We start from the raw sequence: 25169 nt of genomic DNA, 5'->3' as shown, positions 1-25169 counted from the left end.
GGCAGGGCTGGAGGGGGCAGGGCCGGGCTGGCAGGGGGCTGTGGGTCGGGAGTGAGGGCACCGACAGAGCTGGGGGCAGGGCTGGGCTGGCAGGGGCCTGTGGGTCGGGAGTGAGGGGCACCGGCAGGGCTGGAGGGGGCAGGGCCGGGCTGGCAGGGGGCTGCGGGTCGGGAGTGAGGGGCATCGGCAGGGCTGGAGGGGGCAGGGCTGGGCTGGCAGGGGGCTGTGGGTCGGGAGTGAGGGGACCGGCAGAGCTGGGGGGAGCCTTGCCATCCATATGCTGCAGCGCTGCTACTGGCCACAAGGTGTCAGGCTTGTGCCACTCAACCTCCCTCCCCCTCCCCCAGCCCCCCCCCCCCCCCCCCCCCCCAGCCCCGTTCTCTGGGGGTCTCCCCGCAGGAGCCGGGGGCGGATTCTCCGGTCGGACAGAGGGTCCCGCTGCCCCCCGGGGGCAGGAGGACGGCAGAGAGGGTGGGGTGTGATGGGGGGCAGGTGTGAGGGGGAGGGGTGGAAGGCCAGGGGGCAGCACGGGGTGAGGGCCCCTCACTGCATGGCGGGTTACAGGGGCCACCACTCCCTGGCTTGGGCTGAGCTGGCTTTACAGTAGGTCCTACAATAACCAGCACTTCCGCGAAACCGGACCTCAACAAACCAGCCCCGCCCCAGCGCCTGGGGAGACCCTACCATAACCAAACCATCCCACCCCACTTTTGATCTGGGAGACCCTACAATAACAAAGGGCACCCAGACCCAGGGAGCAGACAAAGGAGCGAAAGGGAAGGCAGCTGATGGGGGTAGGGGCTGGTTTCTTTGGGTCTCCCCGTCCCCCTCCAAGGGGTTGACCCCCTGGCCCCGATCCCGGGGTGGGGAAGGTTCATTAGCCAGAGCCGCTAATCAGCTGGCCTGGAGGATTAAGTGGACAGGCTGGTGAGTCACGTGACTGGCTCCCAGCTGGGATCCCACCCCCCCTCGGCTCAGCCGCTCTGGCTCCGAGATGGGCTGGCGAGGGACGGACAGACGGACGAAGCCACCGCCACAGAGAGAACCCAGGCGTCCTGGCTCCCAGCCTCCCCTGCTCTAACCCACCAGACCCCACTCCCGTCCCAGAGAACCCAGGCGTCCTGGCTCCCAGCCTCCCCTGCTCTAACCCACCAGACCCCACTCCCGTCCCAGAGAACCCAGGCGTCCTGGCTCCCAGCCTCCCCTGCTCTAACCCACCAGACCCCACTCCCCTCCCAGAGAACCCAGGCGTCCTGGCTCCCAGTCCCCCAGCCCGCTCTGACCCATGACCTCCCTGGTTGCCTCCCCTCCCCCTGGTGCCCCCGAGGATCCTGCCCTGGGCCTGGCCCCACGGCTGCCCCGGCCCTTCCTCCGCAGCCTCCGGACCCTCTTCGAGATCCTGGACGAGCAGCGGAGTGGGGCCGTGCACCTGTCGGAGATCGAGAGCCGCTGGGGCCGGGGGGGCCCGGGCCTGAGCCCCCCGGGGGGCCCACAGCATGAGCTCCTGCCCCCCGGGGTGCTGCCTGCCCTGCAGCAGGTGGCGGGGCCCAGCGGCGGGTTCCTGAGCTTCCCCCGCCTAGTGGCGGGGCTGAGAATCGCGCTGCTCCGGGACCAGGAGGAGGAGCAGGGGCCCAGGGCGGAGGCGGCTGAGACTGGACACAACTCGGCGCAGGAGAGGACGAGCGGGGGCCAGACACGTGAGTGAGGGGGGCAGAGCGGGGGGCCTGGACTCCTGGGTTCTCTCCCTGACTCCAGAAAGGGAGTGGGGGCTAGTGGTTAGAGCAGAGGGGGGCTGGGAGCCCGGACACCTGGGTTCTCTCCCCAGCTTTGGGAGGGGAGTGGGGTCTAGTGGTTAGAGCAGGGGGGCTGGGAGCCAGGACGCCTGGGTTCTCGGAGGGGCAGGGGTTCGTGGGGAGGAAGACCCCGAGAGGCACAGTTGTGGGGGGTGAGGGGGGGGTCAGACACACCCGGGGCCTTGCTCAGGCTCAGCAGGAAGCTGCCCCCCTGGGGGCAGCCAAGAACTCAGGTTCTTGACCCCCCCCCGGCTCCTTCTCAGCTCAGTGAGTGACCCCAAGGCCCCGGTGGCATCTCTCGCGGCTGGGGGTGATGGGGGGCGGGGGAAGATACTGGATCTGTGTGGGAATGGATGGGGGGGATGGGCAGCCAGGAGGCTGTAGGGCCAGACACCCCCCCTTGGTCTCTCAGGCAGGAGGGGAGGGGGGCCTCAGCCTGGCAGCATACGGCCGGGGGCTTAGCAGGGCTGATCCTGTCTCCCCGGCCATGGAGAGCCCCAATCCTCTTAGAGCCGGGCCCGCGCCAGCCCCACGGCCAGCCAGAGCCCTGGGGAGCCGGCCCCACGGCAGGGGAGGGGCGAGCCGTGGATTTCCGGTACGAGAGGGGCCCAATACTGCCCTAGTCCCCCACACACACACCCTCGCCACCTACCCCAGCTCCCGCGGGCGCTGCTCCGAGCGTCTCTCCCCCCAGCCTGGCACCTGGGAGATTTCACTCGCTTTAAGCTGCAGATTAAGGCGTCTAATCTGACCCACCGGCCGGCCCAGCGCCAGCCCCAGCTGCCGCGGACGCCTCCCTTCCCGGATCGCCAGCCTTCGGCCCACGAAACACCCACCGGAGAATACAAGCAGCCGCCCCGCCCCAGAGGTGGCTGCATCTCAGTGCTGGGTGAGGGGTCCCTGTATAACCAGCAGACCCACCCCAGAGGTGGCTGCATCTCAGTGCTGGGGGATGGGGCTCCCTCGGTGGCTGTATCTGCTCCAACCTGGGGCACGTGGGACTTTACCAGAGCCCGGCCCGCCAGGAGAAAAGGTTTGGGCTAAAGGTGACAGGGAAAGACCCGAATCCATGAGATCAGTGGAGCTAAATGCACCTCGAACAGCCGGGGGCTGCGGGTCGGGAGTGAGGGGCACCGGCAGGGCTGCAGGGGCAGGGCTGCAGGGGCAGGGCTGGGCTAGCAGGGGACTGCGGGTCGGGAGTGAGGGGCACCGGCAGGGCTGGGGGGCAGGGCTGGGCTAGCAGGGGGCTGCGGGTCGGGAGTGAGGGGCACCGGCAGGGCTGGGGGGCAGGGCTGGGCTGGTAGGGGGCTGCGGGTCAGGAGTGAGGGGCACCGGCAGGCTGGGGGGCAGGGCTGGGCTAGCAGGGGGCTGCGGGTTGGGGGTGACGGGCACTGGCAGGCTGGGGGGCAGGGCTGGGCTAGCAGGGGGCTGCGGGTCGGGAGTGAGGGGCACCGGCAGGCTGGGGGGCAGGGCTGGGCTGGCAGGGGGCTGCGGGTCGGGAGCGAGGGGCACCGGCAGGGCTGGGGGGCAGGGCTGGGCTGGCGGGGGGCTGCGGGTCGGGAGCGAGGGGCACCGGCAGGGCTGGGCTGGCGGGGGGCTGCGGGTCGGGAGCGAGGGGCACCGGCAGGGCTGCGGGGGCAGGGCTGGGCTGGCGGGGGGCTGCGGGTCGGGAGTGAGGGGCACCGGCAGGGCTGCGGGGGCAGGGCTGGGCTGGCGGGGGGCTGCGGGTCGGGAGTGAGGGGCACCGGCAGAGCTGCCTACGTGCGGCCCGGCATCGGGCAGACAGCTGTGTCCGTGGGGGGTGGGGGGACAGCGCCAGTCACTCCTGGCACCGGGCCCCGGGCTACCCTGTTTCTGCTGAGTTGGCTGGGCTGGGCCAGAAGCCCCGGCTTTGTCCCTCGGTCTGTCTCCATGGGAACCCTGCCCCACGGGCCCCACGGCCCCTCAGCCAGCCCTCGAGGCTCCCATTCCCCTCAGTGCCCCCCCAGCCTTCCCCCGCCCCTTAAATCCCTGCACTCCCCACCCCCACTTCTCTAGCACGCAGGGCTCTCCCAAGCCGAGGGGCTGAGTCACATGGGGGCAGCCCAGGGCTGGGGCAGCAGGGGCTGCGGGTCGGGAGTGAGGGGCACCAGCGTGGGACACCCGGAGCCCGTTAATTACGTTGACGAGGGGCGTATCCCTGTCTCCAATACCAGGATTTGTGCCCTCAGTTCAGGCCCAGCTGGGGAATCAATGAGGCCCTGTAATTAATTAGTGGTTTAATTACAGCAGCAAGGACAGGGCAAGGGGACAAAATCTCCCAGAGGGGACAGGCCCCGTGCCCCATTCCCTGCCCCCTGAGCCAGCCAGTCCCCGCCCTGGGGCCAGATGGGAGCTGATGCCCCCTAGAGGGGACAGGCCCCGCGCCCCAGGCTGGGGCTCACCCCCACCCTTCTCCCCGCAGGCGAGGGGGAGCCGAGGGGCGTGACCCGATCTCGCAGCATCAACAGCGCCCTGAGCCAGGCGGGGCAGCCCCGGAGCCTCCGAGTCCCGAAGGAGCCGCGACGCCACACGATCACCCACGGCATCGACTATGGGGCGGTGAGTCCCCCCTGCCCGGCCCAGCACCCCTCACTCCCGACCCGCAGCCCCCTGCGCTCCCCACATCCCTGCCAGTGCCCCTCACTCCCGACCCGCAGCCCCCTGGGCTCCCCACATCCCTGCCAGTGCCCCTCACTCCCAACCCGCAGCCCCCTGCGCTCCCCACATCCCTGCCGGAGCCCCTCACTCCCGACCCGCAGCCCCCTGGGCTCCCCACATCCCTGCCGGAGCCCCTCACTCCTGACCCACAGCCCCTGCTAGCCCTGCCCCCCTTAGCTCTGCCATTGCCCCTCACTCCCGACCCGCAGCCCCCTGGGCTCCCCACATCCCTGCCGGAGCCCCTCACTCCCGACCCACAGCCCCCTGGGCTCCCCCTGCCCGGCCCGGCACCCCTCACTCCCGACCCACAGCACCCTGGACTCCCCCATGCCCTGCCAGTGCCCCTCACTCCCGACCCGCAGCCCCCTGGGCTCCCCACATCCCTGCCGGAGCCCCTCACTCCCGACCCACAGCCCCCTGGGCTCCCCCTGCCTGGCCCGGCACCCCTCACTCCTGACCCACAGCACCCTGGACTCCCCCATGCCCTGCCAGTGCCCCTCACTCCCGACCCGCAGCCCCCTGGGCTCCCCACATCCCTGCCTGTGCCCCTCACTCCCGACCCACAGCCCCTGCTAGCCCTGCCCCCCTTAGCTCTGCCGGAGCCCCTCACTCCCGACCCGCAGCCCCCTGGGCTCACCACTCCTGACCCGCAGCCCCCTGGGCTCCCCCCTGCCCTGCCAGTGCCCCTCACTCCCAACCCGCAGCCCCCCTGGAATATTTGTGGGACGTGCTGGTGTTCTCTTCTGGGGAAGAACAGACATAATTAGTGAAGTCTTAGAGGATGGGGGGGAATGGGGCCAGGGCCTGTCCCTCTGGGGGGCGCCGGCTCCCATCAGCCCCAGGGCGGGGACTGGCTGGCTCAGGGGGGTGGGGAATGGGGCCTGTCCGCTCTAGGGCTGGCAGGGGGACGGTTTCTTTCCGTCCCCGTCTCCCTGGCCAGCCGGGCGGAAGCCGGGGCTTAGGGCCATTGTCTCTGTGCGGGAAGCGATGCCGGGCGGCTTAGCAGGGCACAGGCCCCCCCACAGACTGGGCTCCCCCGGGGGGGCCGGGCCCCTCAGTCAGTGCCGGGCTGGGCTGCCGAGCGGAGGAGCCGGAGCAGGGCAGAGAGGAGCGGGGTGAAGGGGCCAGCGCAGACAGGGAAGGACACGGGGCCCCCCCACCGGCCCCCGCACCCCGCCATGCAGCGCGGCCCCCTGCTGTCGCTGCTGCTGGCCCCCTCGGCCGTGCAACGGGGCTACACCATCCTCATCCTGCCCCTGGGCACCGGGCTGGGCAGCTGGGAGGCGGAGCACTTCTTCCTGTGGGTGAGTGACAGCCCCGCCCCCGGGAACCCAGGCGTCCGGGGCGCCCCGCTCTAGCCACCAGTCCCCACTCCCCTCCCAGAGCCAGGGAGAAAACCCAGGAGTCCGGGCTCCCAGCCCCCCTGCTGTACCTACTAGACCCCACTCCCCTCCCAGAGCCGGGGAGAGAACCCAGGAGTCCTGGCTCCCAGCCCCCCTGCTGTACCCACTAGACCCCACTCCCCTCCCAGAGCCGGGGAGAGAACCCAGGCGTCCTGGCTCCCAGAGCCCCCCTGCTGTACCCACTAGACCCCACTCCCCTCCCAGAGCCGGGGAGAGAACCCAGGAGTCCTGGCTCCCTGAGCCCCCCTGCTATAACAACTAGACCCCACTCCCCTCCCAGAGCCGGGGAGAGAACCCAGGCGTCCTGGCTCCTGGAGCCCCCCTGCTGTACCCACTAGACCCCACTCCCCTCCCAGAGCCGGGGCGAGAACCCAGGAGTCCTGGCTCCCGGAGCCCCCCTGCTGTACCCACTAGACCCCACTCCCCTCCCAGAGCCGGGGAGAGAACCCAGGAGTCCTGGCTCCCTGAGCCCCCCTGCTATAACAACTAGACCCCACTCCCCTCCCAGAGCCGGGGCGAGAACCCAGGAGTCCTGGCTCCCGGAGCCCCCCTGCTGTACCCACTAGACCCCACTCCCCTCCCAGAGCCGGGGAGAGAACCCAGGCGTCCGGGCGCCCCGGCCCCCGCTGACCCCCATCTGCCCCCAGCTGCAGCGCCGGCAGGCCCAGGAGCGGGAGCGGGACGCGCTGCTGCAGGGGCTGGATCTCGCCGAGCGCCTGCGGGGCTGGTACCGGCGCCACCTGCTGGAGGCCCAGCGCAAGCAGGAGCAGGTGGGGGCGGAGCCGGTACGTACCAAGGCCCCCTAACGGGAGGGGGGGGAGAATGGGTCAGTTCATTGTCTTTGGGGGGGTTGGGAGGGGTCAGACCAGTCCACTGTCACAATGGGGGGTGGTTGCGTCCGGTGGTTTTAATTGAGGGGTGGGCAATAGGAGCAGTCAATTGTTTTTCATGGGGGTGGATAAATCTATTGTTAGCCTGGGGAACATGGATCAAACCATTTTTATTGGAAGGGGGGATGGATTAATCCATTGTTATCGTGCGGGGGACTGGATTGATCTGTTAGTATTAATTAGGGGATGGGGATGGATCGATTTTTGGGGTGGATCAAACCATTGTGATTAGAACAGGGATGGATCAGTCCATTGTGAACAAGAGGGGCGTGGTGGAAGGATCAGTCCATTAGGATGATGGGGGCAATAGATTGGTCCATTGTCATGAATAGGGTGGTAATGGAGCAGTCTGTTGTTACTGTGGGGGGAGCAGAGCACAGTCCACTGTGTAAAGTGTGATGGGAGTGGTTTGGTCCATTATTAATAATGGGGGGGATGGAGCGGTCCATTGTGTTTAGTAAGGGAGTGGAGAGAAGAGATTATTTCATTATTACTGTATAGAAGGGGCAGGTGTCCGGTTTTCAACTGGAACGCCCGGTCGAAAAGGGACCCGGGTGACTCCAGTCAGCACCATAGACTGGGCCGTTAAAAGTCTGGTCGTGGGTGCTGTGGGGCTAAGGCAGGCTCCCTACCTGTTCTGGGGCACCGCACTGCACCCTGGAAGCTGCCAGCAAGTCCAGCTCCTTGGTGGGGGGAGGGAGTGGGATGGACTCCGGGGGTCTGCACGCTGCCCCCGCCCTGAGCACCGGCTCTGTACTCGCATTGGCCGGGAACCGTGGGGGGAGAGCGGCGCATGGAGCCTCCTGGCCCCCCGCTCCAAGACCCGGACCTGCTGGCTGCTCCCGGGGTGCAGCACGGTGCCCCAGGACAGGCAGGGAGCCTGCCTGAGCCCCCCCCCCCCCCCCGCCCATCCTGGCACTGACTGGGAGCCCGAGCCCAGAGCCCCCTCCCACACCCTGAACCCCTCACTCCCGGCCCCACCCCACAGCCCTTACCCTTTCTGTCATCCCAACCCCCTGCCTCAACCCGCAGCCCCCCCCCCCCCGCACTCCAAATCCCTCAGCTCCACCCCACAGCCTGGAGCCCCCTCCTGCACCCCCCAACCCCACCCCAGAGCCCACACCCCCAGGCGAAGCCCTCAGCCCCTCCCACACCCCAACCCCCTGGCCCAGGCCAGTGAAAGTGAGTGAGGGTGGGGGAGAGCGAGCCACCGAGGGAAGGGGAAACGAGGTGAGTGGGGGAGCGGGCCAGGGGCTGGGCTAGAGGGTTTGGTTTTGTGCGATCAGAAAGTTGGCAGCCCTAAGAGGGGTGGGTTGTTCTGTTATAAAGAGTAGGTGGGGTCAGCGGGGTGGATCAGTCCATTGTTATATGGAGGGGGAATGGATTGGTCCATTGTTACCATTAGGGGTGAACGGACTGGACCATTGCCACAGTCTCATGGAGGGGAAATGGACCGATCCATTGTAATGGCTGTGGGACAGATGGGTCCACAGTATTATTGGGAGGAGGAAATGGGTCATTCCATTCTTATTATTAGGGGGATGAAGGGGTGGAACAATCCATTGTTACTGGTGGATGGAGAATATTGGATCATTTCATAACGATTTAGTGTGGATGGATCATTCCACTGTTTAGCGTTGGGGGGAGTGAAACGGATCATTCCGTTGTTCCCATGACAGAGGGGCAAACTGTGATATGGGATTCAGTGGGTCAGCCCAAGCTGCCCATGGTGGATACAGCGGACCCAAGCGTCCGGCAGGTGACCTGCACGCTCGTTGCAAGAATTTTCCCCTATTGACTATTTCTCCTCACTGCCCCCCAGGATTATTTCCCGGATTCCTGCCCCAATCAGAGCTGCCTCCTGCTGGCCAAGATCCAGGAGGTGAATCTCGGGCTGCGAAACCTACTAGCCAGCCCTGGAAAGGTCAGTGCAGCCGTGGCGGGAGTGAGGGGCACCAGCAGAGCTGGGGGCGGGGAGGGCGGGGAGCCCAGGGCTGGGCTAGCAGGGGGCTGCGGGTCGGGAGTGAGGGGCACCAGCTGAGCTCAGTGGCGGGGGGGACAGGGCTATCAGGGGCTGTGGGTCAGGAGTGAGGGGCACAGAGCTATTCACTCTCTTGGCTGGTATGAAAAGGGACTCAACTGATCTGTTCTCCCCGCCCCCCCCCCCCCGGCTTCCAGGCTGACCCTCCCCCCTGCTTCCCCTCCAGCCGGTTTGGGGCCCCCCTCGTGCAAGCGGGGAAGCAGCAGGCATTGCAGCAGCAAGCCGTGAGTGTGCTGAAGGAGCAGAACCGGCTCCTCATCAAGGTACGGAGGCGGCCATGGGCCTGGGAGGGGGAATTCGGGCCTCAGAAAATGGCAGCAGAGAAGGGTTCAAGGTGGCCAACTCCGCAAAGTCCGCCCTGCCCCCCTCCGTGCGGGGCAATGGGTCAAGCTGGCCGACGCGCCAGGGGCCTCTGCGCTGCCCCCTGGTGGCTCTGCTGGCTGAGAAGTCGCATCCCCCGGTGGCCCCCAGATCGTCCTGCTCCTAGAGTGGGGCAGGGGGAGAGAGTCAAGTGGCCGACCCCCCCGAGCTCTGCTTGGGGCAAGGTTGGGTTTGAGGCCCGGCTTCGAGAAGGGGGGCGGAGGTGCCGACCTATGAGCTTAGGGGGGGGGAGGAGGGCAACGACGGGAGAGCTCTTGGCTGCCACGGTTGGGAAGTGGGTTCAAGATGGCCACCTCCCGCGTCTTCATCGCCAGGCAGCCAGGAGGTGAGGCAAGGAGGTAGCACCACCCACTGGCCGCCCGAGGAGCCCGCGCTTCCCATCCTGGGGGGCGGCTGCGGGGCCAGGCCAATATGGCCGCCCGAGCGTGACCGCTGTCCTCTCGGCGGCAGGAGGTGTCGGAGAAGAGCGACCGCATCGCCCAGCTGGAGCAGGAGAACGTGGCTCTGTGCAGGCAACTCCAGGAGAGCCGGGGCTACCGGCTGCCCAGCCACAAGGAGTCCACCTTCATCTGACGGATGAGGTCACTTCCTCCCGCGGACCTACGTGACAGTCACTTCCTGTCTCACACCAGCCAGACCCAAGTCACTTCCTTCTGAGAGAAAAGATGTAATTTTCTCCCAGTGCAATGACATCACTTCCTGTCGTTCTCCCAGGGCCAGTGAGGTCACTTCCTTCTGCTCCACCCCCCCCAATGCACAATGAAGTCATTTCCTGCTGGACCTGGAAGCAACTAGCTCACTTCCTCCTCCGGTCCTATTCTGTCATTTCTTCCTTCCTGTCAGTGGTCCATGATGTCACACTCCTGATGGTATGACATCATCTTCAGACTCTGCTGACATCACTTCCTCTTCAGAGCCTTTAGTGTCACTTCCTCTCCCTCCTCCTTGCCGTTTCTGATGATGTCACTGACTTCTTCACTTCCTGTCCCTTCTTCCGCCAACCCTTGTGTGGTTGCTTCCTGGTCAATTCCAACCCCATCCCACCCTCTGAGGTCACGGCCTTTCTCGTGGACACACACACACACCATGATGTCACACTCCTGGCATCTGGGAGCCTCCAGGTGACATCACTTCCCATTTTGACAGGCTGGTCTCCCAGACTGGGGAGTGGGGGGAACAACAGTGAAGGATTATGGGTAACAAGAGGTCTAATAACCGACTGTCCAAAGAGGCTTTTAATGGGGAATACCCACACTGCTTTGCACCAGCATGACCTTTGGCTATAGATCTATGGGGTCCCCACCCCACCCCGCACACACACGCGTACACACACCCGTCAACCCGTACTTTTACTCGTGTGCATTTTCAGGGTTCCCTGGGGGGTGTGACATATTGTCTCTGTCTAAGTGCCCTCTAGTGGCTGGATTCAGCCCTGCACGTGTGTCATTAGCCCTCTAGAGCTAAAAGCTGATGGGGATTCTCCTTCCACCACCTTCCTTTACCCACAGCATCCCTTTGACAACACATAGCGTGAGCTTTAACCTCTGTGTTAGCCCCCGTCCTCCCCCACTTCAGACAATGGATGTGGGGGGGAGACTCCTCCGAGATATTTATTCTAACGGCTGTAAATAAATTGATTGCAATTAATATAATAAACTTGGTCAAAAGGAAAGGACAGAATTCAAGCTTCACCTCTGCATTCAATGTCCCATTCCCCGCCTCGCTGAGCCAGCCAGGCCCCTGGACTGGGGCCAGATGGGAGCCAGCGCCCCCTAGAGGGGACAGGCCCCATGTCCCAGCGTCACAACTCAGAATTGAAACTCACCTCTTCTGCGGCTTTATCAATTTTCTTTATTAACAGCAGGTTAATTAAAAAAACAGTGGTATTTTTAACCAATAAAACATTTGCACAAACACCCAAACAATAAACCCAATTTAAAATCATAACCCCGAAATACCAGAATCACCGGAAACAAATATGATCCAAAAATAATTCACTGAATGGAAATAATTAGCCAAAATATACAGATCAGCCACAACTCTTCCAACCATTAGGAGACGAAATTTAAAAGGCTTCTCGGGACGATCACTGGGCAGCATCGGAAGGCAGAATAGAGATCACAGCCCCATCATGCTGGGCACTGCAGACCTCACCCTCCCCAACTAAGATCAGGGCCCCATGCACTGCACACACCCCTCCTGACTGAGATCAGGGCACCAGTTGCACTAGGTCTGCATACAGACACTGGATAGTTTCAGCCTTGAAGTGCTTACACACTAGACAGACCAAGGAGTGGCATGGGAAACTGAGGCACAGACTGGGAAAGGGACTTGCCCAGCAGAGGCAGGAATGGACTCCAGGAGTCCTGATACTCAGCCCTGTGCGTTAACACAAGGCAGCCCGGCCATTCTGGGCTCTGTGGCCTAGGAGAACGTCCAAGCGGGTGGGCACCCAGGAGGTTCTGAGTTCGAATCCTGCCGCTGCGACTGAGAGGCTCCGACCTCCAGGAGCTCTCGCCATGCCTCACGGGGAGTGCTGGTGCTGGGGAGTCGGGGGCGTAAGGTTAGTCCCCCAAAGTTGGGGGGAAATATATTTTTTGCTGGAAATTATTTGTATTTTTAGTGTCGGCTCAGAAAAGCATCTCAAACAGCCCGGTCCTGGGTTCCCCACCCAAGGGTGTCATGGTATGAACCCTGAGTCCCACCTCCCCCACCCCACACGCACTCACTGCACAGTGTTAGAGCCACACGGTCACCAGTCCCTTTTCCCCCAGCAGCCCCCAGTGCAGCTGCAGAAGAGAGCTGACCTGGATGCTCTCCCGCAGTTCCCCCCAGAGGGCATCCAATAGCAAGAGCAGCCCAGCCCAGCGCAGTACCACTTGTCTCCACTAGCGGGTGCCATAGCCGGACTGGATGATGTACCCTAGCTCCCCCTCCCACCACCAGGGGGCGCCCTGCAGCATCAGTGTCCCAGCCCAACATGGAAGGCCACATGAACGGCCAATGCTGCCATCCACCACCAGGGGGCGACAGCCAGGTCCCCCGCGGTGCCAGCAGGAGGTGCCGCCACCAGGCACCGATACTCCTCCCCGAGCCGGTTGGTCACCAGAAGCTCCGCCTCCCGGGTGCAGCAGTCAGAGGAGTAGGTGGCCGTCGCCGCCGCCCCGTCGGCCCAGTGGGGCACGGCCACGCCCCCTGCCAGCACCGACCGGATGCCGGCCCCGTCCCAGAGCCGCAGCCTGGCCGTCCAGCGGCGCCCGCGGCAGGGGGAGCCTGGCGGGCCGCAGGTGCCAGCCACCGAGGTGGCGTTGCAGGGAGGAGAGGCGCGATTCGGCACCTGCAGGAAGAACGGGACAGGGTGGCGGTGAGGACGGGCAGGGCGGGCAAACAGGCCAGAGCCAGGCCAGGCACCCACCGGCTAGGCCCACACAGAGATTTTTAACACAGAACTAGGGCAATTACCTGTTAACAACTCACCAAGTTTTGGGGCATTTCCTTTCCTTTGTTTTTTTCCTAATGATTCACAAAGCTTTCTGGGTATTCAATTTCCCCCATTGCTTCATGTCGCTTCCCAAAGTTTTATAGAAACGCTTCCCAAAGTTGCTTGGTTGTTAACTGCCCTCGTTTTATAGTAACGAATCACCACATTTCTTTGCCATTTCATTTCTGTTAACCCTCGACGACGTTTCATGGCCTTCAACGGACCTAGTCTTACACTGGCAGCGTCTTTGCATATTTCATTTCCCTAGTTTTAGATTAATGACGCTTTGGCATTTCCCTTCCCTAGGTTTACAGTGAAAACTCAAAAAGTTTTTTTTGTTTTTTTTTAACATTTCCTTTCCTTAGTTTGAAAGGACGAGGATTTGCCTTGCAGGCAAATCGCTAAGTTTACGGCATTTACTTTCCCGAATTTTATCCTAATGATTCACAGTTTGGGGACGCATTTAAATTTCTCATCTTAACGATTCCCAAGGGTTTGGGGTATTTCATCTCTCTAGTTTTAAGCCAATGATTCACAGTGTGTCTAGGGAATCAATTGCCCTGGTTTTCTACGGCCGACTGACAAAGCTCTGGCCGCCTTCTCGGTCCCTGCGTTTTGCAGGGACTCACCAAGCTTTTGGGCGTTTGATTTCTCTGGGCGTTTTCTAAAAGACTCACGAAGTTTGGGCCGTTTCAGTTTCAGCGAGTCGGGAAGTTTGCTGGAGGACATTTCCCTGGTTTTCTCGTGGCCATCACAGAGCTAGTGCCGCGATGCCATGTGCTGGCCGCAGCTGACCTTGCACCCCCCGGACTCACCGGCGGCCGGGGCATCACCAGCAGCTGGATGAAGGCGAAGTTGGCGTCCCCGGCCGGGGAAAGGGGGTCGGCGCGGAGGGTGACGGTGACGGCCGAACCGGGGGTGGCGCTGCCGGGCACCCGCAGCGAGATGACGCCCGTCGCCGTCTGGTTCCTGCCCAGCTGCAGCCTGCAGGAGAGGAGGGTTCGGCATCGGTGGTGGCGGGTCGGACAGGGACGGGCAAGGGACAGAGGGATGGAAGCTGGGAGCCGAAGAGAGACAGACGGATGCTCTGGGGCAAGGAGGGATGGGCAGACAGACTGACCCAAGGAGCCAAGGGATGGATGGACCGACGACAGACCGACCAACCCCGGGAGCCAATGGACAGACCAACGGCCAGACTGACCAACCCAGGGAGCCAGGAGATGGATGGACAGATGGACAGACCAACACCGGGAGCCAAGGGATGGATGGACAGACCGACCCAAGGAGCCAAAGGAGGGATGGATGGACAGACTGACCAACCCAGGGAGCCAGGGGATGGATAGACGACTGGGAGCCGAGGGATGGATGGATGGATGGAAGGAAGGAAGGAAGGACGGACAGACCGACCAACCCAGGGAGCCAAGGGATGGATGGTCAGAGAGACCGACCCAGGGAGCTGATGGACGGAGAGACGGGTGGCCAGTCTGGGAAGCCGAGGGCTGGACGGAGCTGAGCACAGACAGACAGACAGACGGCCCCGGGGGCGTTACCGTGGGCTGGAGGTGCTGACGGGGTAGCTGGGGTCGCTGCTCACGGCCAGGCCCAGCTCCTGGGGCTCCTCGGGGCTCCAGACCCACCAGGCCACGGTGCCCGTCTGCCCCGGGAACAGGGGCCCGGCGCTGCTCAGCTGGGGGGAGAACCGTGGAGAGCTGGCTCTGGGGTAGGGGAGCACTGCACGCCGACCCCCACTGGGCCCCCTCCCCTTCACATGGTGACCCCCATTGCCTCGCCACCTCCTCCCTGCGGCATGATGCCCCCCTGAACCCCCCACCCTCCTACCTGCCCCCTCCCTGCAGCACAGAGCCCCGACCCCCTCCTTACAGTAGAGCGCCACCCCCCCAGAGTTCCCCAGACTCCCTCACTGCAGCACGGTGCCCCCCACCGAGCTCCCCGCCCCCTCCCTGCACCACTGCACCCCCCACTGAGCCCCCCTGCCCCCTCCCTGCACCACTGCACCCCCCACCGAGCTCCCCGCCCCCTCCCTGCACCACTGCACCCCCCACCGAGCTCCCTGCCCCCTCCCTGCAGCCCAGGCCCCCTACCGCCGCCCTGGGGCCCAGCAGCACCAACCTGCAGCAGGAACCCCACGGCCGAGGTGACCTGGGGGGCCGGTCTCTCCACGCGGCAGCCCCGGCCGTCAGACCCTCTCAGGATCAGCGCAAAGCCCCCCCGGGGCAGGGCTGGGGGCAGGGCCGCAGCGTAAAGCCCTGTCCCGTTAGCCACTTCCCGGAGCGGCAGCTTCCCCCCAAGCCGCCGGCCCGTGATGGGGTCCGCCAGCTCCACCGCCTCCATCCGGACCGAGCCCCCACCCGGCCGGGTCAGCCCGGTCACGGCCAGGACCAATGACAGCGGGAGCCCTGTCGGGTCAGAACCAGAACCGAGTCCAAGCCCCCGTCAAGACAGTCCCTGACCTCAGCAGAGCCCAAAGCCCTTGGCCTCGGATGCAGCCAGCTCTGGAGCAGGGCAGATGGGGGAACAGCCGCACATAACGCCACATGGGGACAGCTCACCCGGCGCTGAGATGCAGCCAGCTCTGGGGTGGGGCAGTGGGGAACAGCCGCACATAACGTCACATGGGGATGGCTCACCCGGCACTGAGATGCAGCCAGCTCTGGGGCGGGGCGGGGCGGCTGGGGGAACAGCCGCACATAACGCCACATGGGGATGGCTCACCCGGTGCTGAGATGTGGCCAGCTCTGGGGCGGGGCGGCTGGGGGGAACAGCCCCACATAACGTCACATGGGGATGGCTCACCCAGCACTGAGATGCAGCCAGCTCTGGGGCGGGGCGGCTGGGGGGGGAACAGCCCCACATAACGTCACATGGGGATGGCTCACCCAGCGCTGAGATGCAGCCAGCTCTGGGGCGGGGCAGCGGGGAACAGCCGCACATAACGTCACATGGGGATGGCTCACCCAGCACTGAGTTGCAGCCAGCTCTGGGGCGGGGCAGCGGGGAACAGCCGCACATAACGTCACATGGGGATGGCTCACCTGGCGCTGAGATGCGGCCAGCTCTGGGGCGGGGCAGCAGGGAACAGCCCCACAACAACTTGGGAGAGGAAGTGACGAGAGGTTCACAGCTGAGTGAAATCAGAGTGACCCGAGGCTGGAATCTGGCCAGCACACGGGGGTTCCCCACAGCCCAGCCCCCTCGCGCTGCCCTGGGGCAATGGGGCCAGCCCAGGAAAGTGAGAGCCCCCTGCTGAGCCCCCCACCCCGCTCTTACCTCTCACGGGGCGACTGTCCAGCTTGAAGAGTCCGGGGTGGGGCCCCTCGGCCGGGACAGCGAAGTAATACAGGAAATCCAGCGAGCTGTTGCCTGGTAACAGAGCGGGGGGGCCCATTAGGGGAGAGGTCCCGGGCCCCATTCCCTGCCCCCCCTGAGCCAGCTAGTCCCTGCCCTGGGGCTGGATGGGAGCTGGCGCCCCCTGAAGGGGGCAGACCCCAGCCCCATTCCCTCACCTCGCACATGCACCGAATAGTTGCCCTGCACCTGCACCTCCAGGGTCCAGCGGCCGACGGGCGGCCGGGGCGATAGCTCGAGCCGGTGGAAAGTCCCAAGTCGCTGGCCGGTGCCCAGGGGGCCGTTGGCGGTGTCCGAGGTCTGGGAGGTTCCTGGGGGACGAAGGGGCAGATGGGCAGAGGCCGGGACACACAGATCCCTTCCCCCCCCCCGATCGGGTGGGGCGTCTCCCCCTCCACTCACCAGTGGGATCCCAGAGCCGGAAGGCACCGACGTCCCCCTGGATGGTCACGACGGCCCCGTTCACCCGGCTGTCGATCCAGAAGTGGTGGCTCTCCCAGGCGGCCCGCTTCTTCCGCCCCCTCCGGCCCAGCCCCCCAGGGCCCAAGCTGCCCCCCTTCTGGAACTGGAACAGGGTCACCTGGAAACACAGGGCCCCCACCCCGAAAACACAGCAGGGTCAGCACCGTCCCAGACGCCGGGGTCCTCCTCTCCATCCCCCTCCAAGAGGTGAGGGACATGAGCTGCCGTCCCAGACGCCTGGGTCCCATTCCCCATCCCTGTCTCCAGCCCCACCCAAGGGGCTGCGCTGCCGTCCCGGATGCCTGGGTCCCCTCTCCATACCGAAGAAGCAGTGGTCTCGCCGATGATGCCCGCCACCTGCTGGATGTTGGCATTGTCGGTGAAGATGACCTGGCCCCCGGAGCTACGGGCCAGGTCTACGTACAGGTCAAAGCGGTCAGTGGCCAGCACCTCCCGCCTCACCCGCGTCCTGGAGGGGTCCTCCGTGATTAGGAAAGTCACCTGGTGAGGAAACAAGAGGAGGTTAGACTCCCCAGGTGGCTTTGTTATTGTAGGGCCTACTCGAAGTGCTGACGTGGTTTTGGTTTGTTATTTAATCGTTAGGCCCAGATATAACACAAACCACCCTACTAACAAAATGCTCTTTTTGTTTTGGTTTCCTGTCGTTAGGGAGGTTTGTTATTGCAGGGCCTACCAAAAGTGCTCTCCTTGTTTTGATTTCTCGCTTCTCTCGGTTCAGGCGGTTCGTCATTGTGGCCTCCCGGAAGTCCCGACGTCGTTTTGCTTTATCGCTTACCTTTGCTCTGCCAGTTTGTTACCATAGGGCCTCTGGGGCATCCGTTTGTTTTGGTAGGGTCTCCCACCCCGCCAGGGGCTGCCCACCTTGCACCTGCGCTCCTGGATCAGGGCCTCCACGCTGTTCCGGAGGTGGGCGTCCTTCGCCGAGGCGTCCGTGAAGACGAAGATCTCGGACATGGGGGGCGAATGCAGCAGGGCCAGCTGGGGGGGATACAGAGAGCTGTCGGGGAGGGGTCAGATGGTGAGGGGTCTGGGGGACCAGAGAGCTGCGGGCGGGGGGAGAGTAGGAAATCAGAAATGGGGGGGTTGTGGGGTGGAACAGGAGGGGAGGTGCCTGGGCAGGGAAATCGGGGGGTTGTAGTGTGGGGCTTTGGATTGGATAAGTGGGTGCTGCTTCAGGGAGTGGGGGGATGGGAACAGGGGAGGTAAAAACTGGGGGGCTGGGGGGAATCAAGGGAGCAGGATTGGGGGGCTCAGAAATCGGGAGCTCAGATGTGAGGGGCTGCAGGGGGTCAGGGGAGCAGGATTGGGGGGCTGCAGTGCAGGGATCAGATTGGGGGCCTGCGGGGACATGGGGGATGGGACTGAGGGGCTACAGAGCTGGGATCAGATGTGGGGGGACAGCAAGGGTCAGGACGGGGGCTGCAGGGCAGGGATTGTGGGGGATGAGAAGTGGGGGGGGTTGTGGGGGGGCAGGAGAAGCAGGATTGGGAGGCTGAGAAGTGAGGGAGTCATGGGGGGCAGGGGAAGCAGGATTGGGAGGCTGAGAAGTGGGGGAGTCATGGGGGGCAGGGGGAGCAGGATTGGGGGGAGGATGAGAAATGGGGGGCCCGCAGGGGGGCAGGACCCGTCTCCGGTACCTGTAGCGCCGACAGACACATCTCGGGCTCATCGCCCCCGGCCAGGGGGCTGATCGAATTGAGGATCCTCAGGAACTCATCAGCGTCACTTGTCTTGTGCACAGGGCCGAAGCCTGAAGGGGGAAACCGAGGCAGGGGGGACAGGATAGGGGAAGGGGGGAGTCAAAGAGCAATCGCCTAAATCCCACTTGGCCTCACCCCTGAATCCCCTGACTGGCCCCACTCAGCCCCCCAGTTCTCATTCTGAACCCCACAGCCCGTCCGCCCTGTGACACGACACCCCCATAGTCCTCACAGACCTGTGGTCATGGGCAGAAAGCTGTTGTATATTCCCCTTCCCAATGAGGGAGGGGGCGAATTTCATGAGCTTGAGCTGTGCAGATCGCTGCGTAGCACAAGATGGTAAAATTTGGGGTTTACCCTCCCGGCCCCTCCCCTGAGCCCAGGGACCCCTGAACGCACCAGGGTCATGGAAGGGGACAAGCAGGTAGAAGTCGGGCTCCTCGGGCCCCCCCAGCCGGCGGGTGAGGATGTTGCGGGCCTGGAGCCGGGCGGCGCCGATCTCCTCACCCATGCTGCCCGTGGTGTCCAGCACGAAGCTGAGCCCCACGGTGGGGCTGATGTCCAGCAGCCTGTGGGGCACAGATGGTTGCTCGGTCACCAGTGGGCCCCGCACCCCCCATCCTGCACCCCAGGGGGCCACCCGGGCTGGGGCAGGAGGGAACGTGGGTGGGGGGTAACATAACGAGGGACAGGGCCAAGCAGGGGGACATCACCCCAGGATCCGGGTGTGGGGGCCAGGTCCGAGTAGGGGGACGTTGCCCCACAATCCAGGGACAGGGGACGGGTCCGAGTGGCGGGACGTGGCTCCAGATCCGGGAGTGGGGATGGGGCCGATACAGGGGTGGGGGGCCAGATCCGAGGAGGTGAACATCACCCCACGAGCCAGGTGCGGGGGACGGGGTCCGAGCGGGGATGTGGGGCGGATGGATCGCAGTGGGGGGCTCTCACCTCATGAATCGCTTGTCGTGGGCCAGGTCCCGCCGCAGGTCCCGCAGGAACCGGGCCGAGGCCTCGAGGGCCAGGCCGGCCGCCGGGCCATGCAGATAATGGTGAGGCGAGAAGAGGGGGGATGAACTGTCCTTGTTTATCCCCCCTTGGGGGTCCCGCAGGCGGCTGCTGTCGAACTGCCCCCCATGGCTGCATTTCCCTGCGGGGGGGGTGGGGGGGGAAGGACAGAGGAGACAGGGTCCATTAGCCCCTCTGCTCCCCTAAATCTCATCCCCAGAACGCCCCCAAACCACTCCCCATTAAAATCTCCCCCACATTGTCCTGCCTGATTCTTCGGGTTACCCCCTCTGATGCCCCCCATGAGCTCCATCACCCCAATATCAACCCCAACCCTCCCTCGCAAAGGTACCCCCTCAATTATTGGGGTCACCTCTGTCTCCCCAAACCTTAGCCAGCAGCCCCTTCACCCCCAAATCATCCATAGCAACCCTGAGCTCCCTGAAAGGTACCCCACAAATTATTGGAGTCACTGTCCGTGCCCCCCCAAACCTCTTCACCCTCGGTATTATTGGGTGCTCGTTGCCTGCAGCAGAAATCAGAGGCAGCCCCATAAATTTTTCTGCCCCCCCAACCTAATCAGGAACCCCAAATCAGCAAGCTTCGTACCCCCCAGACCCTGGTATCACCCCTTAAAATCTTGGGGGCCTCTCCCTGAGGCCTTGGTACACACCAGGCATGCACCCCAAGACCGGTGTTTCCACGTCATCCCCACATAAGCCCTCCCCCTGGGGGGTCACAGCCCCCCTTTGTTCCCTCCAAATCGTGGCTGCACCTGCAAAATTTTGGGGGTGCTGGTCAATGCCTGGGACACAAAGCTGTGGGAAATCGGGGGGTGTCTCCCCTACCCGTGGAGAATGGTCACCCCCAAACCCAGCCCAGCCGAGCCGTACCGGGCGGTTTCTCCGGCTCGGTGCCGAAATACCCGCTGGTCAGCAACCCGCGCTCCTGGAGTGACCCCAGGAGGTTCCCCTCGCACGTCCAGCCGGTGCAGCTGCAGCAGGTCCGGACATCGGCTGCGGGAGAGACGGGGAAAGGGGGGGGTCTGAAGGCAGGTCCAGCCGGACACCTGGGTTCTATCCCCAGCGCCCTGCCAGGACTCCACGCTCCCCCTGGCATGCCGCTGTTCCGTGCCTCAGTTTCCCCAGGAGAACGGAGGAGAAACCATCTGAGTTATGACTGCAAGATGGTTGGGACCAGGAATGTCTTAGGAGTGCAGCGCCCAGCGCGACGGGGCCCCAATTTCAGTCGGGAGGGGGCGTCTGGGCAGCGCCTGGCGCGAGGGGGTCCCCGATCTCAGTCAGGAGGCGTCTGGGCAGTGCCTGGCGCGAGGGGGTCCCCGATCTCACTCGGGGGGGTCTGGGCAGCGCCCGGCGCAAGGGGTCCCCAATGTCGGTCGGGGGGGAGTCTGGAAAAGGCCCAGCGCGACGGGGCCCCGACCTCGGGACGGGCAGACGGCCGGGGTGGGGCTGGTACCTCCGGCGATGGAGCCCAGCTCACGGCCGGGTTGGAGCAGGTCCGGGTGGATCCCGCGGTGGCCCAGTTCGACCCAGTTACTGTGGCTGTAGAAATCCTGCCGGGAGGGGAGGGGGAGATTGATCGGGGTGGGGGGAGTCGGGGGAAGACGGGAGAGAGAGAAATAAATGGACGGACCACGAGCAATCGGCCCAAGGGGCCCCTCGAGACGGGGACCCCGGCCACCCGCTCCTGGCCTTCTGGGTCACCCCGTGGGCCGTGGAGCACGACAGCACCTACCCCACCCCACACTGGGGCCGTACAGAGCTAGGGCCGGCCGGAGGGAAGGGGGCAGCAGCCAGGAGAGAGACGGGAGGAGATGGATGGATGGACGGACAGAGCTGGGATGGGTGAATGGATGGACGGACGGATGGACGGACAGACGGGATAGAGATGGATGTGTAGCATGGGTGGATGGACAGACGGATGGACGCAGAGAAGGACAGACGGATGGATGGGGGCAGAGGTGGAAGCGTGGATGGACAGACGGGCAGAGATGGAGGGGTAGCATGGGCAGACGGACGGGGCAGAGGTGGATGGACGGACGGACGGGGCAGAGGTGGATGGACGGACAGATGGGAGCAGAAATGGACGGGTGGGTGGATGGACGGACGGACGGACAGATGGGGGCATAGGTGGACGAACGGATGGACAGACGGACGGACGAACGGGGGCAGAGACGGATGGATGGGGCAGAGACGGATGGACGGACAGATGGGAGCAGAGATGGACGGGTGGGTGGATGGACAGACGGACGGACGAACGGGGGCAGAAGCGGACGGACGGATGGGGGCAGAGACGGATGGACGGACAGATGGGAGCAGAGATGGACGGGTGGGTGGACGGACGGACAGGTGGGGGCAGAGGTGGATGAACGGATGGACGGACAGACGGACGGACGAACGGGGGCAGAGGCGGACGGACGGACGCTGGGTAACCAGAGGGCTGGAGCTGAGCCGCGCCAGGCAGGGGGACCCCGGCGTCCGGGGCTGACCTGCAGGGAGTGGAGCAGCTGGCCGAGGCGCTGGCGGGCCAGGGGGTAGAGCTCGGCGCCCAGGGCCTGCAGCAGCTCGCGCCGGGCGCGCAGGAGGGAGGCGCCGGCCGGCCGCAGCCGCTCGGCGTCGAAGTGCAGCACGGGGTCGTCCCGCGCCGAGGGCAGGAAGTCCAGGCCCGCGTTGGCGTTGGCCACCTCCACCAGCGCGGCGCGGAACCGCCGGGCCGAGGCCCCGGGGCCGTAATAGGCCGCGAAGACCTCGTCCGCCAGCAGGGGGCGGCCCTGGGGGGAGAGAGAGAGCGAGCGGCCGTGAGACGCCGGGGCCTTCCCCTGGGGGGCGCTGCCTGAGTCCGGGGCCAGGGCGGGGACTGGCTGGCTCAGGGGGGCAGGGAATGGGGCGGGACCTGTCCCCTCTAGGGGGCGCCAGTTTCCATCCTGCCCCAGGGCGGGGACTGGCTGGCTCAGGGGGGCGGGGAATGGGGCAGGGGCCTGTTCCCTCTAGGGGGCGCCGGCTCCCATCCTGCCCCAGGGCGGGGACTGGCTGGCTCAGGGGGCGGGGAATGGGGCAGGGGCCTGTCCCCTCTAGGGGGCGCCAGTTTCCATCCTGCCCCAGGGCGGGGACTGGCTGGCTCAGGGGGGCGGGGAATGGGGCAGGGGCCTGTTCCCTCTAGGGGGCGCCGGCTCCCATCCTGCCCCAGGGCGGGGACTGGCTGGCTCAGGGGGGCGGGGAATGGGGCAGGGGCCTGTCCCCTCTAGGGGGCGCGGGGACTGGGGCCCGGAGCCTGGTTGCCCCCCGGGCCAGGCTCACCTGGAACTGCTCCAGGGCGAGGCGCCGGCCCCGGGGGGGCGGCAGGTCCCGGAAGAGCTCCAGGGTGGCGTTGAGCAGGGCGTCCTCCGTCAGGTCCTGGTGGGTGGCGGAGCCCCAGGCCAGGGCCATGGCCCGGGACCAGAAGTTGGGGAAGAAGCCGAGGGCCCCGTGGGGCGCCAGGAGCAGCAGCAGGGGCAGGGCCCAGAGGGGGCCCCACAGCCGGGCCGGGGAACGCGCCATAGCGGGAACATTGAGCTGCGGGGAGCAAAGGGTTAAACAGGGGCAGATGCTCCGGGCAGCCTGGCGCCCCCTAGTGTCGCCCTGGGGCATTGGGTCCTGCAGCGCCCCCTAGTGTCGCCCTGGGGCATTGGGTCCTGCAGCGCCCCCTGCTGCCCCCCAACCCTGATTCTTGCAGCCCAGTGATCCCTAGAGACCCCCCACTCTGCTCCCCAGGCCCCCCAGAGACCCCCCACTCCGCCCCCTGCTGCCCCCCACCCTGCTCCCAGCAGCCCAGCCCCCCCAGCGACCTCCCGCCCCGCTCCCAAGTGCCCCCTGCTGACCCCCACCCTGCTTCCCACAGCCCAGTGCCCCCTAGAGACCCCCCACTCAGCCCCCTGCTCCCCAGCACCCCCTTGTATGCCCCCCCGTCTCTCTGGGCACAGCTGCCCCCCCACCCCCATGTTATCTCTGCAGAGCAGCAGGGTGGAGAACGGGGGCGGGGCCCCGGGGGAGTAACTGCCCGGACTCCTGGGTCCTCGCTCCAGGGGAGCAGCGGCTGCCCAGGCAACGCCCCCCCCCATGGACCCACAGGGCAGGTTTGGGGAAAGGGAGGGGGCGAGTTGGGGGTTCACAGGTAGGAGGGTGGCGGGGGGAGGGGATGTGGGATCCAGCCTCCTCGGGGGTCCCAGACAGCACAGAACCCCCAACTCCCCCAGTCAACCCCCCCAAACACACACAGTGTCACACCCACACAACCAGCGCCCCCCCACACACACACCCGAGACACAACGCACCCCACCGCACAACCCTGGAGACCATAACACAACCCACAACGCAGCCAGCCCCGAACACCGCCCAGAGACCCACAACACCCCTGCCACACACACGCCACACACCCCACCTCCCACAGACACACCACAAGACCTGTGCACACCTGCTAGACACACCACACACCACACACCACCCCTCAACACCCCCCCCACACACACACACTTGCTAGAGACACACAACACACTCAGTCCCCTGGAGAGAGAGACATAACACATGGCAATACAAACCACACAACCTGCCCACTACACAACACCCCCCCCACACACACACACTGCCAGAGCCTCCCCCCACCACACAATCCCACCCAGCTGGGATACACACACACACACACCCCTGCCCCCCCCAACCCCTGAGACACCACACCCAGCTGCTAGCAGACCCCACACACACACACACAACTCCCTAGAGACCAACACAAACACCCCCAAACGCCTGCCCCCCGGACGTCTGGGTTCCCTCCCTCAAGCTGCCCCCCCAAAAAAAATCCCAGAGATCCCAACACCCCCTCCCCCCCATAACTCCTCACTCACATGGGTCCCAGCCTGCCCCCCCCCCAGCCATCAGCTCAGCCAGGGGAGAGACACCCCAGAACAGACCCCCCCGACACCCCCTAAATCAGCCCCTGCCTCCCCCGGGGTATCACCCCCCACCTGCCCCAGCACCCCTAACCCCCCACAACGTGGGTCTCTCTGTACCTGGGTGGCTCCGTCCTTCCCCGGGTCTGTCTCCTTCCCCCCCTCCTGCCCCCCCCCGGGCGGATTCCCCCCCCCGCCCTACGCAGCTCCCAGCGCGGCCGGAGTGACAGCCCGAGTGCAAGAGAGAGGGAGGAGGGGCCGGGCCACGCCCCTCTCTGCCGGAGGGCGGGTGGGGGGGGGGGCTCGCTGCCGGGGGAGGAAAATCCCCCCGGGGGAAACTGAGGCACAGAGCCAGGACTAGAACCGAGTCCTGGCTCCTAGCCCCCCTCCTCGCCGCTGTAACCCAGTAGACCCCACTCCCCCCTCCCAGAGCCAGAGAACCCAGGAGTCCTGGCTCCCAGCCACCCCCGCCAGGCCCCGTTGCCCTCCCCCAGATTCCTGGGTCCCACTCCCTGCCCTGCTAGGGGTGAAAGTCCTGCATTACCATCCCGGACGCCTGGGTCCCATGCCCTCCCCCCACCTGCACTGCGACTCAGCCGACAGCCAAGCGGGTGCTGGCCCCGGGCCCAGCGCTGAGTCACCCCCGGCCTGGCAGGGACGAGGGAAAGCAGCCTCCAGGGGGCACCAGCGACCCAGCCCCACAGCTGGGGGGGGGCTGGCCGGGGTCTCACCTCGCTCCCCCTAAACCCCACATCCTTCCCCCTCACACAGCCCCCTTGGACACCGCCCCCCCCGCCCCGAGATCCCAATGTGGCCCCTGCCCCCTTTGGGGCCCAAATACCCCGCCGCTGGGGGGCGGCGGAGTCAGACACAGTGCCCCACATAAAGGGAGGATAAAGGCCCACCTACTGTTAGTGGCGGAGGGAGCGCCCCCCTGGGGAAAGGCCCGCACTCAGCTCCGGCTGCCAGCCCGCCCCACATCCCTGGGTGCCCAGCGTCCCGCCC

At 65.3% G+C, this 25169-nt stretch overlaps 2 protein-coding genes across 8 annotated transcripts; one reads left to right on the top strand and one right to left on the bottom strand.

Annotated features, from left to right (window-relative positions):
* The first annotated feature begins 160 nt into the window (after window positions 1-160).
* Window positions 161-10867, top strand: SAPCD1 (suppressor APC domain containing 1). 7 transcript variants are annotated; one of them, XM_048817522.2, is made up of 6 exons: window positions 161-1697; window positions 4237-4373; window positions 6460-6660; window positions 8588-8689; window positions 8973-9069; window positions 9506-9617. In XM_048817522.2, exons 1-6 carry the CDS (start codon window positions 1286-1288, stop codon window positions 9514-9516), a joined length of 960 nt encoding a protein of 319 aa, XP_048673479.2. In that variant the 5' UTR covers window positions 161-1285; the 3' UTR covers window positions 9517-9617. The 7 variants fall into 7 exon arrangements, with proteins under 7 accessions (XP_048673479.2, XP_048673478.2, XP_048673477.2 ...); XM_048817521.2 differs by having other exon boundaries at window positions 168-1697; window positions 8944-9069; window positions 9502-9738; XM_048817520.2 differs by having other exon boundaries at window positions 168-1697; window positions 8944-9069; window positions 9506-9619.
* Window positions 10868-11015: 148 nt separating this feature from the next.
* VWA7 (von Willebrand factor A domain containing 7) lies at window positions 11016-24338 on the bottom strand. The gene is made up of 17 exons (XM_048817514.2): window positions 24285-24338; window positions 22540-22794; window positions 21732-22013; window positions 20699-20795; window positions 20116-20238; window positions 19166-19364; window positions 18617-18786; window positions 18155-18267; window positions 17379-17495; window positions 16818-16997; window positions 16437-16614; window positions 16193-16345; window positions 15957-16049; window positions 14799-15085; window positions 14219-14355; window positions 13484-13652; window positions 11016-12524 (listed from the first exon to the last, which is right to left on the bottom strand). The coding sequence occupies exons 2-17, from the start codon at window positions 22777-22779 to the stop codon at window positions 12150-12152; spliced, it is 2913 nt and encodes a 970-aa protein (XP_048673471.2). The 5' UTR covers window positions 22780-22794; window positions 24285-24338; the 3' UTR covers window positions 11016-12149.
* Window positions 24339-25169: the final 831 nt, after the last annotated feature.

The sequence above is a fragment of the Caretta caretta genome, chromosome 14 (assembly GCF_965140235.1).
Source record: "Caretta caretta isolate rCarCar2 chromosome 14, rCarCar1.hap1, whole genome shotgun sequence".
NCBI lineage: Eukaryota > Metazoa > Chordata > Testudines > Cheloniidae > Caretta > Caretta caretta.
This window is presented reverse-complemented; position numbering and strand designations above follow the sequence as displayed.

Excerpts from the sequence above, each read along its gene's own strand:
- SAPCD1 (XM_048817515.2), top strand. The coding sequence starts at position 1,286 with ATGACCTCCCTGGTTGCCTCCCCTCCCCCTGGTGCCCCCGAGGATCCT. Across the intron at positions 6,661-8,587 it reads AGCAGGTGGGGGCGGAGCCG|GATTATTTCCCGGATTCCTG; the intron begins GTACGTACCAAG and ends ACTGCCCCCCAG. Across the intron at positions 8,690-8,972 it reads TACTAGCCAGCCCTGGAAAG|CCGGTTTGGGGCCCCCCTCG; the intron begins GTCAGTGCAGCC and ends CTTCCCCTCCAG.
- VWA7 (XM_048817514.2), bottom strand. The coding sequence starts at position 22,779 with ATGGCGCGTTCCCCGGCCCGGCTGTGGGGCCCCCTCTGGGCCCTGCCC. Across the intron at positions 16,050-16,192 it reads CTATTCGGTGCATGTGCGAG|GCAACAGCTCGCTGGATTTC; the intron begins GTGAGGGAATGG and ends CTCTGTTACCAG. Across the intron at positions 14,356-14,798 it reads CCGTGGGGTTCCTGCTGCAG|CTGAGCAGCGCCGGGCCCCT; the intron begins GTTGGTGCTGCT and ends TTCTCCCCCCAG.